Source organism: Micromys minutus (genome assembly GCF_963924665.1).
Source record: "Micromys minutus genome assembly, chromosome: 7".
Taxonomy (NCBI): Eukaryota; Metazoa; Chordata; class Mammalia; order Rodentia; family Muridae; genus Micromys; species Micromys minutus.
The window spans coordinates 58,821,170-58,842,092 of record NC_137976.1 but is presented as its reverse complement, the minus strand read 5'-3'; the positions used below and the strand labels follow the sequence as shown (position 1 = coordinate 58,842,092).

At 46.2% G+C, this 20,923-nt stretch overlaps 1 protein-coding gene across 5 annotated transcripts in view; it reads right to left on the bottom strand.

The window, feature by feature from the left end:
- KALRN (kalirin RhoGEF kinase) overlaps positions 1 to 20,923 on the bottom strand; it is a gene marked incomplete at both ends in the record, with an annotated part of 525,758 nt that overhangs the window by 55,026 nt on the left and 449,809 nt on the right. For 2 of the 5 annotated variants that reach the window (XM_080919248.1, XM_080919249.1), the window contains 2 exons: positions 10,763 to 10,867; positions 12,104 to 12,387. In XM_080919248.1, the coding sequence (XP_080775374.1) occupies positions 10,763 to 10,867; positions 12,104 to 12,387 (389 nt within the window). Of the gene's footprint in view, positions 1 to 7,299; positions 7,393 to 10,762; positions 10,868 to 12,103; positions 12,388 to 20,923 lie in introns of all 5 variants that reach the window. The other 3 variants (XM_080919250.1, XM_080919242.1, XM_080919241.1) reach the window with 2 other exon arrangements.

The window sequence follows — 20,923 nt, the reverse complement described above, 5'->3', positions numbered from 1 at the left end:
ACCTTTAACTTCCCATCTTCCTTTCTGTCCTGTGAGGCCTTTATTCTGGGGCCTGTAGGCTGGTGGGAAGGTGAGTGTCAGGCCCAGTGAGCATGCCTGCCCCACTGCCTCCTGGGTGCATGGCAGAACCAGCTTGGCATGGGCTAATCCATATACAAGGTAATGGGCCTCCGAGGAGTCCAATGTGTCACACAGGAAAATCTGCATTTCTCTTTTGACTTTGTATGAGCAAAGAAGCTGGTTTATGTCTTGGAGAGGACTCTGGGACAGTGTCAGAGCATGGCACAATGACAAGGAAATAGAGGGTCCACTAAGCTTTTATGGTAGGCAACCTGCCGGGAATGATGGGGTTGACTCTCTTGCTTATAGTAATGGCGTGATCCCTTAGAAGGTCTCAGCTGTCAGAGTTGGATACAGGGACCTAATTTAGGGTAACCAGGGCAACCTGTCATCATTGTTGTCTCCAGGGGGAAAGAGACAGTGCTTGCCAGCTTGTCTCCAGAGTTGAGATGTCTGTCCTACCTGTGGTTCAGGGCCACAACATGAAGCAGATAAAAAAGAAAACTGAACAAGGAAGGAACAATACAAGTCCCTGTTAACTAGTGCATTTCCTTGCAGAAATGCAAAGAGGATTCAAATAGACAGCTTACTGTGGAGGAAAGACAGCGTCTCAGTGAGATGGACGTATCTTCTAGTCATGTCCAATGCTCCTCCTATAAGTGTTCTCTCATTCGTTCTGCATATTATTCATCACATGGCATTGTAATTAATGTCTTACTTGTATATAAAAAACCAAGCATCTACCATATTATTTGCTGAATGCTTGGAGATGCTGGAGAAATGAGGGCGAGTAAGAAGAGTTTCAGGCCTCCAACGCTGGGTTAGATTATGTTCTGACAGACGGATTATATAGGATAACATATGGGCAGGCTGCTCAGTAGTGGGAGGGAGAGAGAAAACAAAGACTCCAGGGAAAGGCAAAGCTGAGTCAAATTATCCCTTGGTGTCCTAGGGGACTGGTTCAGGACTCCCAGGGATCCCGAAATCCAGTGTGGTCATGTTCGTCCTCCTATAGAGTTAGCTAGTTTCTGCATTATTTATAGTATAGAATATGATGTAAATGCTCTACAGTGATAGTTATGCTGTCTTGCTTTAGGAACAAGGAAGGAAAAGTCAATACATGTTCAGTGCAGATGTAATTTCTCCCCAAAGAGTTTTGATCTGAGGTTGGGTGCATCTACAGAAAAGGAACACAGGGATGTAAAGAACTGGCTATTATAGAATTAAAAAAATAAAGTGCACTGGATATAGAAACTGAGGAGCATTCATTCCTGGCAGAAATTGCACTGTGAGAAAGGCCATGGAGTGAAACCAAATGAGGCGAGCTAAAAACCTGTTGCAGGTAGAATTGGACATGTGAGGATCTGGACTGGCAGAAGACAGTGCTAATGAATGGTGTATACACGTGTGTGTGTGTGTGTGTGTGTGTGTGTGTGTGCTAGTAAGCTGGGATGAGTGCTAGTGAGTCCTAGTGCTAGTGAATGGGGGTGGGTGCTAATGAATGAGGGTGGGTACTAGTGAGTGGGGGTAGGTGTTAGTGAGTGGGATTGGGTGCTAGTGAGCAGGAATGGATACTAGTGAGCTGGGGTGGGTGGAACCAGAGAAGAAAAATATGAACATCAAAGTTGGAACCTGGAGATATATAGAGGAGATCCTAAAGACTCTTGTCCATGGCATTAAGTAGGAGAATAAGACTCGATTTAAGTTTCATCACTTTCAACATTCCAAAGAGCTTTTAAGGCCATATCTCTGACTGGACAGCAAAGGAGAATAAAATTTAAAAATCCAAATACTATGATTACATTATTTGTCAAAGGGTCTGAGAGAAAACACTGAGTGTATCAGATGATGATGATTTCTGTCTGGATCACTGTCATTTCCCTAGTCTCCTAAAATGAGCATATAATGCTTTTACGAAGTTACTTTTCAAAGGGAAGGCAACCCGTTGGCAAACACATGGAAAGATGCTAGGAGACAGACTGTACCAGTGCAGGCAGGAAGGGCTTTTGAGCATTATCTTAGTCTGTGTACTGTATAAGGTAGGCTCCAGGTTGGATCTCAGAAGTAGATGCAGGGCAGGCCTCAAGGGACTACACTGTGGCCTCCTGCGTCAAGGCTCATCCAATGAGGTAACAGGGAAGTGGCTGGCCTAGCACTATTCACCAAGCCAAAGAGTCCCCTCCTAGCTGCTCCAATGATAAAGATTTCATCGAACCTTTAGGATAGTTATCCTATATTGGGCGAGAAGTGGGGAGAAAAGGAAGGAGCAGAGGTAAGGGAAGAAGGCAAGTACTGGCTGGTGAGAGTGGAGGAAAAAGAAACTTCCTCATGCTGTTGGTGGGTGTAAATACTGGGATGCAGTCGCCTGGGAAACCAAGAAAATGAAATATAGAAGTATCATAAGGTACAGCACTCTAGCTGGGCGTGGCTCCTGCCGTTAATCCCAGCACTGGAGAGGCAAATGCAGGTCGATCTCTGTGAGTCTGAGGCCAGCCTGGTCTACAAAGTGAGTTCCAGAACAGCCAGGGCTATGTAGAGAGACCCTGTCTAAAATAAAAAGATGGGTGAAGATGTCGGTATCTGTGCTCACAGCCCACGATTTACAACAGCCAAGGTGACAGCTTAAGCTTTGTTGATACATGAACGGATAAAGGGGTGTGCACACGTGCCTACACATACACGTTTTTTAGTCAGGATAAACGTGGACAACCTGATACCATATGAAGTAAGTCAAACAAAGAGAAAATATCTCATTATCTCTTATATAAGGGGAATATTTTTCAAATGTCAGGTTTACGTGAGTTAACCTGAGTTAGAGAATGAAGTAGAGGCTGCTGAGTGGAAAGGAAGGGAGGGAAAGGAAGGGAGGGACAACAGAGCTCAGCTGTGCAAGGGCTCAGATGTGTGGCATGATTAGTTCCAGACCACATCTGCAGGCTGTACTTAACACGGTGTTACAACAGGGACCTTCGTCAAATAGATAGATTTAGGTGTTCTTTTCACACAGGAAGTAACCCCGTGAAATAACAACTCTGTGTCTCCATAGAGTGAACAGTTGACTCTCTCTCTCTCTCTCTCTCTCTCTCTCTCTCTCTCTCTCTCTCTCAGTGTGTGTGTGTGTGTGTGTGTGTGTGTGTGTGTGTGTGTGTGTGTGTACACATACCCATAGCCTCGTACTGGAAAGCTCACATTCTAATACTAATGTACTTTTACAATTTTTATAATATCCCCCTGACAAAAAACTTTAGAGCTAAGCTGTTCTCACCGGGGTCGGCATGGTGAGAATCACTGAGGTGAGGGATTTCCAGGCAAATGAAAATGCAGGTTGGTGACTCCGGGTTTTAACATTTTTGTTGGATTCTAACCTTTCCTATTCTGAACCTCAGGAACCCTTGCCAGAATATTAAGACCAGATGACCCCATTCTAGAAAAATGTGCACCTTCAGAATGGAAATGATGGATATTGTTTTATTTCTTGCTAACCCAACAGGGCTACTGGCCGGCCAAGTTAATTGATGAAATGGGAGAGCACAGCATCAATAGAACGACATCCTGGCCTGAGCCACACACAAGGCTGCCCGGGGGATGGGGAGTAGGGAAAGGTGAGTGCTCTCCAAGTAGGAGAGCCAGATGTGGAAGCTTTGCTAAAGCCAGCTTTTACATTTCTCAGGCCATCATGGAGACTGAACAAGAGCTACTGCTGCCAGCCCTGGAGGTGGGAGATGATTAGGAAGCATGCACTGGGCCAGCAGAGTGAACTGTTCCAGTGTGCCACCTACAAAAAGATTGTTAATCTTAGAGCTTTCTTCTTAGAGGCTCAGTCCTGTGTGCCAGGCAGGTGGCAGGGCCCTAGGGGACTCCAGGCCACAATAAATAGACACATTAGAGTCTTCCATGTCCAGGAAGCTACGGCTCTTTAGATCCGAAGGATAAAACCAAATGGTATTATCTATTAGACTATTTCCCTAAAGCATTTACCTACCGCCAATCTACTGGCTGTCAGATACTTAGTTTCCACCTGCCCACAAGAGGTAATTGAAGCTGGAGACAGCTTGGTTTCTCGATTGCCCTAAGAGCTGACATTTGTAGGTCACTGCTTATCAGTGTGTGAAGAATGGCCATGCCTAGGCAGTCATCTTTACTCTCTTGAGATTAGATTCAGGTCAACATATTCATCATCATTATCAGGAGGGGTCAAACAGACCAAGCAAATCTCCAGAGGAGACAAGTCATTTCTCTAGAGCTCTGTTATCAGTTGGAGCCCCCAGGACCTTTTGCCTTCCAGTCCCTCACACACTTGTTACCAAACTATAGCTGCTAAAGGATGAAAAGTCTTATCAAGACTCACACGGAACAAGCAGAAAAAGTGCTTGTTTCTGGCTCAGAGTTTGAGACAGAACCCAGGAAAAGTGGGTTAGTTCTGTGGGGGAAGGTGTGGGCAGACTAAAGACAAGTAAGCCAGTAAGAACTCTGAAGGGCACATCATGCCCAGGAGAGTGGAGGCTCTCCAGGGATTTAACTGCATAGGAGGCAAGCCTTTGAGTCCTGCCTTCATTCTCCAGTAGCAGCTTCTCGGCAGCAGAGGTAGAACCCTGGTGCAACCATAACCAAGGGACTGCCCTGGGACCTAGCTGTGGGGGAATCTCACAGCTCCCAGGTAGAGCTAAGAGAACCAAATGAATTCATTCTCAATGCAAAATTTGATGCTATTGCTTGAACAACTGCTCAAAGAAAGCAAACAGACTCCGGGCGGAAATTCTGGCCTATCAGAAACTCTTTAGAATGGAAGAAAGGGCTGTTAGTTCTTCCTCATACCACGTTCAGATAACAACCCCTCCAGGTACAGGTTCCGTCCTTCAGAGCAAGCATTAGACCAACCTTTCATTTCTACAGCAGCGCTTGAGGCGCTGGCAGACAGCCTTCCTGACGTGTCTCTCCCAAGGCTTAATCTCGCTTTCTTCAGCTTTTATTCAAGTAACATGGGCCACATGGTATTGCCTGCTTCCTGCAGACTCCTTCCAGTGCTTTCAAGGACATGCTAAATGACTACCTTTAGAACGAATAGATTACTCACACATAGCTCGTAAGGGCGTGATTGGATGGCCTGGAGCTCAATGGTACCACTGCTCTTGACCTGCACGCTGAACTTTGGACAGTCTGTGATGTCAACATAAACCCTGAACTTTGATTGAATAAGTCTGTGGCACCACTGGCTACTTTGGCCACCTCTCTCTGCTGCTGTGTTCTACCGATGAACCCTAGAACTTTTTAAAGAGCTCTTTGCCTCTTTTCTTTGAAGGCAAAAGCTAATGGCGAATAAATAGAAATACATCTTAGAGGTCAAAATGCAACTCAGTGTTTTCAAACGTGGTTGAAACGTGCTTTCATTTACTGTTGCTCCGTGGCTACACCACTGTGGGATGGAGAAGAAAGAAGGAGAAAAGAAAAAGATTCAAATTTTGGTGGGGAAATTTTAAGAAACCGAACCACTGCTCCCTTACTCTTTTCTCAATATGTGTTTGGTTTCTTATACCATGCCACAGATATCCCTGAGATTGAGGCTCTGTGCAGATCTTCAGGAAGTAATTATTGGTGGGGAAAGTTAATGATCTTCTTATGGTAAACGCACCACAGAAAGGGCGTTTGTTCACCAGCTATTTATTGAGAGTCTGTGACCAGGCTTGTGAACAGTAACCTCAACCCATACTTCCTTTTCTCTGGGAATTCGCCTCTGCGGGGCATCCCCACAGTTTCCCTCATGTGTCTAACACTAGACCCAGTGGCCACATAAACCAGGGACCAGCAGTGTGAAGGCTAGCAATGGTAAGAGTCAGGCTAAAAGGTCATCCCAAATAGAGGCAGATATGGATCTCTGGAAACAACTGTTCATGAAGAACCTATTAAGTGTAAAAGACTAGTATATTTTAATGGAAGAGAAAGTAATACTGCCTGAAATAACTGGTAAGCAGAGAGATAAGTGGCAACATTCAGCCACTTTAACCACAACAGAGCTGTCTACGACAGCAAGGAGCTTTGGGAACTGTGGGACTTCAGAGGAAATCTGGCCAGGACTGGCAAGGGAAGCCTTTGTGAGAGATGATAGAGCAGGACCCTGAAGGACCACTGTGCGGTACATAAGTTAGCAAAAACATCCCGGAGAAATGGGGCCATAGCAGCAAAGACTTGGGAGAAGAAAAGACAAGCCTGTGACATCATAAAATCAATGTAGTGGCTGGAAATAAAAAGCAAAACAAAACAACAGACAAAGGAAATGACGAAAACAAAAACAAAAAAGCCCACGGGGAGGGCAGGGGGAAACGGCATGAAAGGAGACAGCTTCCCAGAGACTGTTTTCTCACCAGAACCACCATCTCCAGCCACTGTTTGCTCTGCACTCCCAACCATCGGGCCGTTTTCCTTGAGAGAGGACGCACACCGGTCCTCCAGTCCCAGGGCCAAGTGGAGGGTTAGTATTGGAAGAACAGTGACTCAGCCAAGTGACAGAAAAGCCAAACAGGGGGCACAGATGACAGAGGAAGACAGAAGCACACTTCTAACTGCTGTCTTATTGCTCACACACACAAAAAGGTGGGGGCAGAGAAACAGCAGCATCCAGGAGAGCACACCACGGAAATGTTGATCCAGCTCAGGCTAATTGCCCTTCCTTGTGGTATTATGATCACCACAGGCTAGACCAGTTGTTGGTGGCTCGTGTTTGCCTTCCCCCAGTGACAGAGACACATTCAGGCTCTAATATTTCATGCTAAGGTTATTTACATGTCCCTACTCCTCTGTGATCAGTGGTGTATTATCTAAGGCTCTGTAAACTAGGAAGTCTCTAAATAAAATGTCCTTGTCTTTAAAACATGCAGACCACACTCAGCAACACAGGACACTTCAGGGCTAGCCTGAAACACAACTGTCAGCAGCTGAGTGCCACGTGTCTAGGGCCCCGCTGGTCAGCTTCAGTGAGTATATTTGCTTTGGAAACTTTCCACCTTTTGACCACCTCAGCACTGAAGACCCTGCTGACTTCCTACGCCAATTCATATAAAGCAGAATAGGCCCATGGGGCAGTTTTTTTTTTTTTCTTCTTAAGAAAACACCATTATATGCACGATATGTAATTGGAATGTGTGAATTAGGATGTGGGTGACTGACTCGAGGCCCTGTTTGAGGTTCTGGGAGCCACATGGAGGTGAGAGGTAACGCAGAGCTGCCTCCAGCATGCCCACTTACCAGCTTACTTTTGACCAACTTTTCTATTGCACTGACAAGGTCTGCAGCAGTAGGCACGTCAGTGGGAGCCTGCCGGGCTGCTAGCAAAGAGGACTGCAAGACACAGGACAGCAAAGGAAAAGCGGATTAGCAAGAGGCGAGGAACGCAGTTAGGAAGCAAATCACACAGTCGGAGTTTCAGGCTGGGAAAGCACAGCTTAGCGTTTAGAGGACAGAGACAGCAGAGGGAGATGGGGGTGGTTAGCGGGGTCCAGGTAGACCTGCATATCCCTTGTGAGGGATTCTGGCCAGTGACAAGGTACAGATGGGCCTGGGTTTCCTTAGAGGCTGACAGGCAGGGTCACAGGATTCCCCTAGGAAACCCACAGACAAGGGTTATGCCTATTGATAGCAGAGCAGGGGGAGCTGCTCTGAGGGAGATCAGGGCTTCTTGTGGCAGCCGCTGGTCCATGGTCTTAAAGGTATGAGCAATTCCAGGCTCAAATATGGAGGAAGGAGATAAAGTCCTCGCCTTGCTATAGCTTTAGCTCTGTATCAGCACTGAGCATCAAACAGGCTCAAACCTCTCCCCATATCTTCTCCCCCACCCCTTCTGTTTCTATCTCCCACCCACACACGCACCCCTGGCACTGGTAAGGCTCCCAAGAGTTGTGTGTCACATGTTGGGACTCCCAGAGACCCTGCTTACAGCAGAGGGAGACTCAACTACAGGTTGTGTCCTTCTCCTGGGCCAGTGGCAAGGTTTTGTATAGTTACTATTTGCATAATGGCTGGGTATTTCTCTTCCACACTGAAGGAGCCTTTTGTTATTAGTCTGCTTGCTTTTTCTTTCTTCCATCCTCCTGAGGTAAAGCTGGGGAGAGATGGCTAGCTCTGTATCCACAGGTGTGCTTTTTAGTCCAGTGCAACGGGGAAGAAAGAGAGAGAGAAAAGGGAGAGGGGGAGGGGGAAGGGTGGAGGGCAGAGGGCAGTGGTGTTTCCAGGCTGAGACATGAGGAGAATTACTGATGAGCATGGAGAAGAACAATGTCCTGGGCTTGGCCAGCCTCCAGTTTTCTCCCTTTAGGTTAGGAAAGAGTTTCAAAAAGAACTTTAAGTCTTTGCTTTTAAGACTGGGGGAGACCAAATACATGCAATTAAGAAAGCTAAAACAATACTGTCTTTCCTCTTTCGGGAGGACGCAGAAAAATGATTGGGTCATTTTACTTCTGAAAACTTATTCAAGAGTCGATGTTCGAAGAACAGAAGCTGGATCTACACAGTGATACTTCATGGGTATTACTCAGACCAGGAACACCTAAGGCTGTCCTACAGAGGGCCACTCATGACAATTATGGAGCATAAAGGTCAGTTCAGGTAACATTGATAAGATTCTACAAAGCAGGAATAGATATAGCATTGACCGCCATATACACAGGGGAAGTGGGAAACGTGCACACACATGAAGTGAGAAACATGCACACATGAACAAAGGACCCATGACATGGAACAGAGGAGCTTTTGTTAGCCTTTAAACCACTGAACTTTCAGTTAAAGGTCCTGCCAGGGCTGGTGGGGCACACCCGGAATTTAAACATTCAGCAGGGCAGACTTAAATGGACACAGCAAGTTCAGGGCCAGCCTGGGCTATGAAATGAGTTCCAGGCCAGCCAGGGGGCTAGTGAGACTCTGTCTCCTTAAATCAAAACTGTTTCAATAAATTCAACTCTACTTGCTAGGAGTGCTAGGACTTATTCCAGTATCAAATATTTCAACAACAACAACAAAAACAAAAACAAATGGACAGAAATCAAACAAGCCAGCATGGGGAGAGTCAGTGTGTCTAAAATGGAATTACTGCCATGCACTAGGTACAGTGAAGAAAGAACCCCATAGATATGTTCGGTAAATCTGTGTTCTCAGTTAAAAATTATACCCGGACAGCCTAACATCCATTCACCCCCAACAAGCTGTTTGAGGGGACTAGGAGAGGGTTCATGGCCTTTCTGTTTCCTGCAGGGAGTGGAACCCGAGAACTCTACCCCCCCCCCCCCCCAGCACACACAGTTCATAGGACATTTTACAAGGGTGGGTGGGGAAATTAGGAGGTTAGATCTCATGAAGGTGAAGGGCAAGCATCTCTACCTCTGTGAATTCCTTTGGGTACAATGTCATAACTTCTATTGTTTTCTTTCTCAATGGCCCAGAGTCAACTTGGCTTAGAAACTAGGGTCCAAACATCTCTGTAGAAAGGGACACCACCGTATGCTTCTTAGGGTGAGCACTACGGGAGGTGGCCACATCTTCGTCCCTGGCTCTTCCTCTAGCCTACACAGAGTAAATACCTTGGATATTTATTATGGGTTAACAACCAAATGCAAAGCAGACAGAATTGAAACCAGAAATGCTAGAACATCCATAAACAGAGCCTATGAGGCGTGGTATCTACACATGCTTGGCCTGTTAACTCGGTACTTCCTCGGTACAGGGCACAGCAAAGAATATAAACATAGCGAGGGAGCCAGAGGCAACTGGTGAGCCACCTCTACTACCACAAAACGACACTTGGGAAGATAATGGCCTGCAACATTCTCTTCAGGGACCAGAGTCACAAGTACAAGCCATTATATAAGAAGGCAAGAAAAACCTAATGGAGCCCAGGCTGTGAGGAAAGCAAGGAGACATACCATAATAGTTCCAGGTGGGCATGGTGGTGCATGCCTTTAGTGCCGGTGTTGGGGAGACAGAGGCAAATGGATCTCTGTGAAACTGGGGTCAGCCTGGTTTATATAATGAGTTTCTGGCTGAACAAGGCTACATAGTGGGATCTTGTATCAAAAGAAACAAAGCATCCCCCATGTTATGGGTTAGTACCTGGGAGTCAAGACCATCAGAGTCAAGCTGCGGCTCGGGAACAAGTAGAAAGATCTGACCACTGGGCATTAGTGGCAGAGGGGACAGGGGGGTCCAGCCAGCGAGCAGAACATTTCACAAAATAAAAGGCTGTGGCAATCTGACATGCTTTGCTTTTCCATGATTGACAACAACGGTTCCACCATGAACATCTATTTCTACTCCACATGCTGAGATGGCAGAGTTTTATCAGCTCTGGCTCAAGGAGAAGTGACTGTGGTTAGACTTGTAGAGTCGAATGCAGAAGACAACTAAAACACAGGCTGTGTATCAGGCATCACACAACGATTGCCATCTGGGGCCCTCACAGATTCCTTTTAGGACAGCTGCCTGCAAATACAGAACCACGGGACCCTTTATGTGTTCTCGGGTGGATTCCTACTTGAACTGGTCTTCGTATGTCCCTACACTGCCCAGAATAAGGCCAAGCCTCCATGATCATGGGGGAGGACACCTGCTCACTGACACCCATGTCACCGAGGGCTCATGAAGGAAAAGGACTGATAGGGAGGGAGCAACGCTGATTCCAGCCACACATACTCAGGGAGAGAAATCTCAGCAGAGGTCCTACCATCTCATCCTGGGTGGGGTCGTTGTCAAAGATCTTCATGGGCGGAGGGAGGGGTGTGTGTGACTCTTCATCTGGCTCATCTTCACCCCAACCCTTCTTGCTCTTCTAGAACAAAAGAACACCATTAGGTACGGCCACACCAACAGATGATGCCAAATAATTCACGATTTGACCTTAAAAAAATTCTTAAGAAGAAATACTCAGGAAGGGAGAAGGTTGGAAGTTTTTTTTTTTTTTTATACTAATTTCCCCCCTCCCTTTCCAACCCCCACTCCTTCTTCCCCCTTCCCCCAGGGTCCAGCAGGCTGGCCTTGAACTCGTGATTCTTATGTCTGCCTCTTGGGTGTTGGAATTACAGGAAAGTATGTGTCACCACACCACGCCTAACTTTAAAGTTTTCTGAAGGGCCATTAAACTACTACCATCCACATCTCGCCAGGCTTTTATGCTATCTCTAACTTGAGAAATGACAGATGTAACAAAATTATAAGGCAGAGTCTGGTTCTACATCAGAAAGACTCTCCTAGCTTCGCCAGTGATTGGAGTAGGCTAGTTATGCAGATAAAACAGGCATTTTATTTCCCAAGCCAAAAAGCAGTCCCCATATATTTTATTATAGAATTTTGGCTCTACAAGAACCCAGCCTAACTTCTTGGCTCAAACCCAGTTTTCTGTGACTAACATGAGGTCAGAAGGTCTCACAGAGCCTCATTTCATTGTCACCAACTGCCTCCAAGGTTCCTCAGTGAGCTGAAGTCTTGTCCACTGTGACTTTCATGTATTCTTCATGGCTATCCCCCTGCAGCTTCCTTATTTATTTATTTATTTATTTATTTGAGATGAAGTCCTAGTGTGCAGACCCTGCTTACCTAGGACTCAGTATGCAGGACAAGCTGACCTCAAATTCAGAGACCGGTGGCCTCTGCCTCCCAAGGGTTGGGACGAAAGGAGGCCACTACCACTGCCTGCCATTTGTAGCACCCTTTCCAGGTGACGTTGCTCCAAATATTTGGCTGCAGCTCAGCCTCCGATTTTCAAAGTGACATAGTCTCTAGCCTTGCATTCTTACTCTGTGTCTGGCTCGGTAGAGGCAGGGGATTGACTGACTCCTCTCTGGTCAGCGATTCCTATCTCTGAATCTGGCTAATCTTTGTTCCTGTCTACTTGATGGTCATAGGGCTTATCAGTCTGGGGATGGTGCACAAATCAAAGTAAAGACTCAAGAATGGGAAGCTGGAGATGACATAGTACTCAAAACGGTAGACCTGCTTGATTACAAGGTTGGGAGGGAAGCATGTCAGAGGTGTCTTGTGGAGGAAGAGAGCAGTCCCTGGTAAGTACCTCATCAGCGCTGTCTCCCTGTGGGGTCGTCTCATCCCCAGGCTTGGGTGATCCCAGGTCGAAGCTCTTCCGCCCATCCCGAACTTTCTTCTGCTTTTTGATGTTTCCATCTGCTTTTCCACTGTTGAGCCGGCGCACCGGGCTGGTCAGCCACTTTTTAAGGGTGTTGGTGGAACGCTTGGGACCAGGGGAACTATGGATGGAGTTCAGGGAGGGCTGAGACTGCAGGTTGGCCACGGACTCGGACTTGCCTCCATTCTCACCAGAGGAATGAGAGTATGAGTCTGAGGAGGAAGGACAGACAGAAACACCATGTCAGAGTCTGTTAAAGCAGGTGTTTGAGCTGCTGAGTAAGACAGCTCGCCCTCAGGAAGGTATGTCCGTCCTAAGGCAAAAGATATGTCAAGGCCAGCTGTGGGCCCTAGAGACAGCGGTAACAGTTTATACTGGTTCATATGTTTGCATGTGAGATGCCATTCCAGGTTTTTATAGAAACAGAAACTCGCAGGAGACAAAGGCTTCCATGGAACAACAACAAAATAGGTAAAGAATTATAGATAGTGAGAAGAGCTATGTTAAAAAATAAGGTTGAGCTGTGGTGGTGCACACCTTTAATTCCAGCATGTGGGCAGGAGGCAGAGGCAGGTGGATCTCTGTGAATTCGAGGCCAGCCTGGTCTACAGATTGAGTTTCAGGATAGCCAGGGCTATCGAGAGAAACCCTGTCTTAAAAAACAAACAAACAAACAAAAAAACCTAATGATGATGGTGATGGTAATGGTGACTCGATGAGGATGATAGGGAATGCAGCAGGGAATAGAGGGTGCAGATTAACAGTAGCTGAGGCAAAGCATCACGACACGATGTCTGAGCAATGGAAGTGACAAGCGTGTGGCTATTTGACAAAAGCCAATCCAGGCAAGCAGAAGATGAACAAGTGCAGATGTCTCAAGGTAGTATGTGGGGTGTGCTGGATGGCATTAGTGCAGTGAGCAAGGGGACCAGAGTTGTGGGTCAGTGAGAGCAAAAGGGACTGGACCACCCAGACTGGGTGGCCAATAGCAGGATGCCTTTGTTTTTACCTACAGGGAAAATTCTCAGAAGATGGATACCATCTATCATACATACTAAAATGTCATTCTTAATTCTAATTGAGGACAGTGGAAACAGACAGCCTAGGAAGCCTTTCAGCTGAGGGATGCTGGTGGCCATCAGAAGGGATCAGACTCTGCATATGTTTTGACAATAGCACGAAGGATGAAGTTTCCAAGGAAGGCAGAGTATGGAAAGAGCGACTTTGAGGGTAGACGGAGGGAGGTCAGTTGCTGGCGTCTTCAAGATGCTCTTAGATAGATACCAGTGGACAAGCTGAGGAGCTGCTAGACTGGAGCTCGGGAGAAAGTGTCTGTAAGCCGACTGAGGGTTTTCAGTGAGGAGATGCTGGAAGCTGTGAATGAAAACACCAAGGGGCATGGATGTGGGGGACAGAGAAGTCTGGAGACTCAGCAAAAGGCAGGAGGATGAGAAAGCAGAGAGAGGTGGGGGAAAGGAGAGCAGGAGGTTGCATGGTGGAAGGAGTCAGCAGGTCAAGAGTCCTGACCAAAGAAACCTTAAACTTAGCTACACAGACGTTACTGGTGACTTTGCAAATAAAACGCAGCTGTAGCGTGATGGGGGAGGATGTGCTCATTACATAGGACGAGTTGTGATAGAGGGAGCGTGCCTCATTACACAGGATGGGAGCGAGGAAGGGACAGGGTGCACAGAGGACTTCTGTTTTGTTTTAAAGGGACGATGATAATTGGAGATCAAGAGAGTTTGTTTTGTCCTTCCCGAATAGGAGAAATCAGCATATTGTCTGCAAGCTGGCATTTGTCTGTCTCAGTGCTTTAATGGGCTCACAATAGCCTAGGCATTTCACGTGGATCATCTTGTCCCATTCTCTGACAGTGAAGTGGGGTGGAGGGTTGCCTTATTATCATCGTTTTAAGGAAGAGGAAACTGCCCATTTAGAGACACCATTCAGTTTGCCCAAGGACATACAGCTCCTAGGGACAGGGTGAGATCTGTAGGCCATTCAGCCAGACTTGAGCAATAAATCATGCTTCTGGCCCTTCAGTTCTTTAGTTCCCACTGACCCCAGGCAAAGCAAACCCAAGGACAGCTAGAAAAAGCACTGCACGGGACAAACATGGAAGACAATCCTTATTCATCCCTTCAACCCTGGCATCTGAATACTTTGCTAATCTTTGAGCAGACCAGCATTACATGTACAGAGTCGAGCCTCTAGCCTACCTGACTAATGCAAAGTCACGATTTTAAAGTCTGCTCCAGGTCTTTTTGTAGCTCTAACTGCTCAGTGATGGTGCTTTTGGTTCCACGCACACTGAGAAAACTAGGGCCCCCAGACTTCTAGAAGTTGCACAGCGACACCAGCACACTGGCATTTAAGTTAAGTGCCAAGCAAGAATCACTAACCAGTAACAATGTCACAAAGAGTGTTGTAGAGAGTGAGTTCTAAAAAATAAGATCCAGGCTCCATTTTTCATTGACCTCTGGTCTAGCTACGTCCACATCCACATGCACACAGCAGAGGGAAGTCAGGAGGGAGAGAAAAGCACAGAACAGCAAGACAGATATTCTTCCCAAAGTATATCTTTATAGGAGATAAAGAGATATTCTCACAAAGCCCCGTGATTAATTGTCAGCAGGCTGGTATGGACAGACTCTCCTGATAAGTGAGTGGAGTTCAGAGGAGGGTCATAACTGTAGGAGAGACGGGCCTGGAAAAGTTTAAGGGAAGAGATGTTTGCGGGGAGGGCTGCTCCCGACGGGTAGGATAACAAGACTAAATGCAGAGTCAGAGGAATGGAAGGGAAGTTCTCCAGTTCTAAGTAGGTCCTTTCTAGGGAGTAAGATCAGTGGGGTATATGTCAAGCAGAAGGGAACATTTGAGAAGACAGTAGATAATAGACTGGGCTGTGGACCTTATTTTGAGATTCTGGGGGGAGATGACAGAAAAAGAGTAGTTTTTTGTTTGTCTTGTTTTTGTTTTTGTTGATTTTCAAATTAATCTGGCAACTCTACACAACTATCTTGGGAAGAAGGGGTTAGAATCCAGTTGGTCCTGCGAGGGCTGTGTCCAGGCTAGAGAATATAATACTGTTAGTGTTTAGAAGACAAATTAGAGGTGAGTATGTCATGAATGCTCATTCCTACCATGGTCCTGAGACAGCTGATCTCCACCCAGCCCCAGTTTGCATACTGGTATTTAAACCACATAAATGGCTGGGTATCTAAATGGTGTTCTAGTGACTTTTCATACCTACTCGGAGACTGAATCACATTTTCCCTGTGTGATTCTGCCTTAGACTTGGACAAGAGCTCTCACCTAGCCTTGGAAACCCTGAGAGCAGAAAAGAAAATCCTGAAACAAAGTTAACAAGTGCATTTGCCAAGAGAGAGCTGTCCCCAGAATCTCCCAGGAGCTGATAACCCTGAGCTCCACGCTGGGCCTTGGCCCTTGCTAGGGCACGTCTCAGGGTCTTGTGCATACTTTGGAAAGCAGGAGCAGAATGTCTGTGTTTAGAAGCACAAACACAGAGCTCCTAGAGTTCCCTGGAATGAAGGAGAGCCTACAGAGCTTCTCTGCTCAGGGAACATCTGTGGATTCACTGGCATCTCTTTAAGGACAAAGGTGTAATCTTATCTCGGAAAATTCCTCTCTGGCTGTGGTCTGGTGTGTTGACATTATTTCTCCAGTGTTTGGTACCAGTGATAACCATCTGCCGTAGTACTGATAAAAACAGGGCCTCCTTGCAGATAAGTAGCAGGCTCTCCTCATTCACCAGGCCCCAGGGATGCAACTGACTCCGAATTTTCGAAACCTAGATTTATAGCATGCGCTGCGTCAGCAAAGCAACAGTCTCAACCGCATTAACCGTGCCTCAGTTACCAAGCAAAGCAGTTGATGCTCCAGGGTAAACCAGGGCCTGGCTTTGACATTCCAGATGCATGTTAGGAATGGCCATTCCTCTTCCCCGGCTGCTACTGATACCTGCTTTTTATGCTTCCTGTATAAAGTGATGGCAAAAATACAAGAGTAGAAAATAAAATCTCCAGAATATTCTCAAGGTTGTTTCAAGTTTGCTTTAGGCAAACGACTGGAGTCATTTAACGGTGGGCTAAGCAGTGGAAATCCAAGTCGGAAGCAATATACGGTCCATCATCGAGCCACTGTCCTATCACAAGGCAGCCATTTTCAAACCACTTTCTGGGGAGAAAGAGATGGGGTGGGGGAGACAGGGTCTTAACCACGTAGCCTTGCCTGGCACAGAACTTGTTCTGTAGACTAGGCTGTCCTCAAATTCATAGAGATCCACCGGCCTCTGCCCCGCCCCCAGCACCGGGATTAAAGGTGTGTACCACCGGCCTGGCCTAGTTGTAAAAGAATGTGGAATTACGTGGACAAGAAATAGCGGCCTAGTCAGCTGCCTCTTCAGGGTTATTATTATGCCGCACCATCTCTATAAAATGGCTACATTAGTGAAGTGTGTTCTCAGTAATAGGGCAGTTTCTGTGACTAATTCTACATCAACTACAACTATAACCCTGCCTCTCACACAGTCATCATAGTAGGGATAGGTTATATGAATTACAATTCCCATGTTAGGAAATGGAAAAATAGAGAGGGTTTCAGCAAACCAAGGTCCGTGGCAGCATCAAAACCCAAATCTAGGCTTGGCTTTGCAGCACACACCTTTCGCCTTATTTCTCTTTATATGTTCAGCCCATGGAGTCCTTAGCCTCTGTGATTATGGTATAAGGGACTATCCAGTTGCCAGTCTGGACAACATTTCAGTATAAACGTACCCATACATTGTATAAATGATAGTTTCCGAGTTGAAAACCATCTTCAAATTTACTCAACCATTGTGTGGGTCAAGCAACAGAGCCACAGTCACAAACTAGTAGCAAAGCTGTCATGAGAGCCTGGCATCCTCTTGACCACTCAGGAACTGCCCTGAGGACTGGTTTCCAGTTAGTAGGAGCAGTGGACACCGTGAGTGGAAGAGACTCCCTTATCTGCACTTATTTACAAGATTAAAAAAAAACTGAATTTCCTGAGGCAATTTTTACTATGAAATTGTTTTGTATCTGTGGTTTTTCCAAGACAAGGTTTCTCTTTGTAGCCCTGCCTATCCTAGAATTCACTGTATAGACCAACCACTGTATAGGTTGGCCTTAAACTCACAGAGATCCACCTGCCTCTACCTCCCTAGTGCTGGGATTAAAGGCATGTGCCACCACCCCCAGAAAAATCTTTTTAAATAAAGGAAATATGAAAAAAAAGAGCTATTTACTTATCAAAACATACATATTTTATTATATTTTCTTCAGCTGTTTTTTTAAAAATGAAAGGCTTTGGACATAGCTGAAGGAGGCTTCTTATTTTTACAGTCTCACACCTTCTTTCCACCCCAGAGTAAAGGGCAGGTCTGAGGTTGGTGTGCCCTGTTCACATCTACATGCAAATGTACTCCTTTTTGTATTGTATATAATCATAATATAGGTATCATTTTTGCAAAAAAAAAGCTTGACTAATGTACTCCAGTGTCTCTCAAAACTCAGTGAAACAATGCGTACTTGTTTACTATAAAAGATCTAGCAAACAGCCCAGATGAGGAGATTCTATGGCACTGATGGTGGCACCTCTATACCCTCTTTAGATGTTCTGTCTCTCAGGTACCTGCTTGAATTGGGCCACCCAAAGCCTATCGGGCTTCCTCTCTCTGTGTGCTGCCTTTCCAAGCTTCATACCTGACAGGTGAGCTTGTCTCCCTGGCAAAACAGGGTTGCTCCTGAGTCTGGGGTGCATCCAAAGCCTTCCCACAAACCAGGGAATCAGTCCAGCTCTCCGAAGCATTGCTTGTCCTATTGACTCACGTAACATCTCTATCCCTTCTTCATGGATAGTGTGCACATAGTCAAGTTTAACACTGTTGTATCACGTGCTGCAGATGACTGCATTCCACAGCTTGTCAAGGCTGACTCAGTCTCCTGTCACAGGCTCTTCATAAAGATGTTTGCACTAGCATCTTCCTTCCACTCTCTCTGTCACTGCCCCCCTTCAGGTTATTCAGTCCACTTGGGTCAACTCCACGACAGCCTCCGGACTGGCCTCTCTGCATCCACTGCCAACTTCCGCTACTATGGCAACCACACCACCTCGTTCAGCCACTCTTCCATACCTGATCACTGAGACCCACTTGGTCAGGTTAGAGGGCAGCCTTACAGCCCCTTGGGTGGGAATAGCAGATTTTCAAACTATGGTCTTTATGCAAGTGGTACCACCTAGGGGCAGAGAGGAGATGAAAGGTCTCAAGTACTGCTCCAGAGCTGGTCGGTCAGAATCTGTGGGGGTGGCTTGCTATGGGATTTGGGTGTGTCTCAAGTTTGAAAATCACAATTCCACATGAAGCCTCCACTCTAATTGCTCAGGCCATGTACCAACCGCATCACATTTCTCCTGGCTCACCTTACCCTTTAGCCGAAGGATCTTCTGAAGCTGATCCAGTTGCTGTCCTTTTCCACTGATAGCATGTCCGTGCCATTCCTTGGGCACTGATCAATGCTAGTTTACACATTTCACCTTGCTGAGGAACACCCTTCAGGACAGACATATGATCCATCTTTGTACCCCGGGCACAAATTCTTTAGTCATTACATGGCCAGTGATGAATAGTGAAGGGCAAAAGCAGATAAATCATTGGAGTTTTGGGTATTTTTAGGACCAAAGAGCTCTAAGAAAAAGTCACTGTCAGTGAGGCCCCTGACTCTTGGACTTAGCAATGTAGCTATCAATATAGACTTCTGTTTCCTGTGTTCCTTAATGTCCTAAATTAAGTCACTCCCTTCTTTACTATGGGACTTCTGAATACCCCGGTGTAATTGCTGACTAGAGAGGAAATGTAGTATTTAGCAATTGCTATTAATATTCCTTAGACTCAGTGTGGCTGGCATGGGTCTTAGGTATGACGCCATTCAAGTCTAGGATACAGATGTGATTCAGACTCCTGAGTATGGTGTCCCAACATCAGAGTCAAATTCAAAACTTGTTGCAAAAGCCCAAGTAGGAGCTAAGTTATAGTCCAGTTATTTTAAGCTGACGTGCTACCACATGAGAGCCTACCCAGAAGCCAGTGGGAAGCTGGCCTGGATTCAGGTGATAATGTAACCTTTGTAGTAACCTTGCTCAAAGTAACTTCCAGAGGCAGCTCTGAGGGACAGGGGGAGGAGTTGTGAAGGGTGACTGGAAAGCTTAAGACTGTCATTAAGTGCTGCTTAACTGAAATGCCACAGTGGAAATTCTCCCAGGAAACGGAGGGACAAGAAAGAAAAAACTGCCCACTTGGAGGAGACCGTAGCTGTTGAAGGTTAACAACTGCCTGTTTTCAGTGTGTGTGTGTGTGTGTGTGTGTGTGTGTGTGTGTGTGTGTGTGTGTGTGTAAGTAGAGAAAGGAAATGTATAGGTTTAGACTCTCCTTGCTTGACCTAATAGAAGATTCTGCATCTTTTACTTTTTGTTTCTCAAGTCTTCCGGCTGGCCTCTGGGGAAGTTTCTGAAAGCTAGCCTATGAGTTTATAATCAAACCACAAGCCTCTTCTGCAGATCTTCAGACTGACATTGAATGGTGTTGGGCCTGGAGAGATGGCTCAGCAGTTAAGAGCTCTGAGTGCTCTTAGGTCCTGAGTTCAAATCCCAGCAACCACATGGTGGCTCACAACCATTTGTAATGGGATCTGATGCCCTCTTCTGGTGTGTCTAAAAACAGCTTCAGAGTACTTATATATAATAAATCTAAAAAAACAAAATAAAAAAAAAAGCGAAAAGAAAATGGTGTTGGGTTAGCTGGGCCATGGTGACACATGTCTTTAGTCCTAGTGCTAGAAGGCAGAGGCTGGCAGATTTCTCTGTGTCTGAGGCCAGCCTGTTCTACAGAGTGAGTTCTAGGATAGCTACACAGAAACCCTGTCTCAAAAAGAGACAGAAAAAAAAAAAGAAAGAAGGAAGGAAGGAAGGAAGGAAGGAAAAGAAAATGGTGTTGGAACTTTTGTGGCGAGACGTGAAGTTCTGGTTAGATCAGTGAGCTGCTACTCCTGTTACGAACAGACATGGGAAGATCCTCATGATAAGGAGCAGTGGTTTCTCTTGAACTGGAGCAGAACACACTCACTGAGAAAGCCACACGATGAACAATGGCGGTGCAAAGATACGAGCAGGTGGTGGCTCATTTCCGTTTTCCCAGGTCGAACTTAAATGTTAAAGGCAGGAGACATGGCAAGGAGGCCTGAGAGGACAGACTGGCAAGGGCCTCAGAGGCTCCGAGTGCAGATAACAATAACTGCTACTTAACTGTTCTAGCAAACAGTCTTGGCACAAGGAAAGCTGAGCTTAGACTGGGAAGACACGGGCAGGCTCTGGGAAGGCCGTTTCCTACTTCCACTTGGGACTAGACAGTGCCCTATCAGGCTTCTACTGTCCTTGGGGCAGGTGAGACAAGTTGACACCTTGTTCTGTAGCCAAGAGCCAGTTCCCAAGATTTGTGAGCATTTCCTAATCAGGAAAAACATCCAAGTACCCAATGAGCTGCACAGAATTAGGGTACTTATTTACTTGGGGCAAAGGTCAGAACTCAGGCATCTTTAGGGATCGATAGGTGAGGCACCAGGAGAAACTGGACACTGGGCAGGAAGGGCTGAGTTATAACGGAGGGTGGGAGACCCTCTTATTCACACATTTTCCCAAAAAGATTCCTAA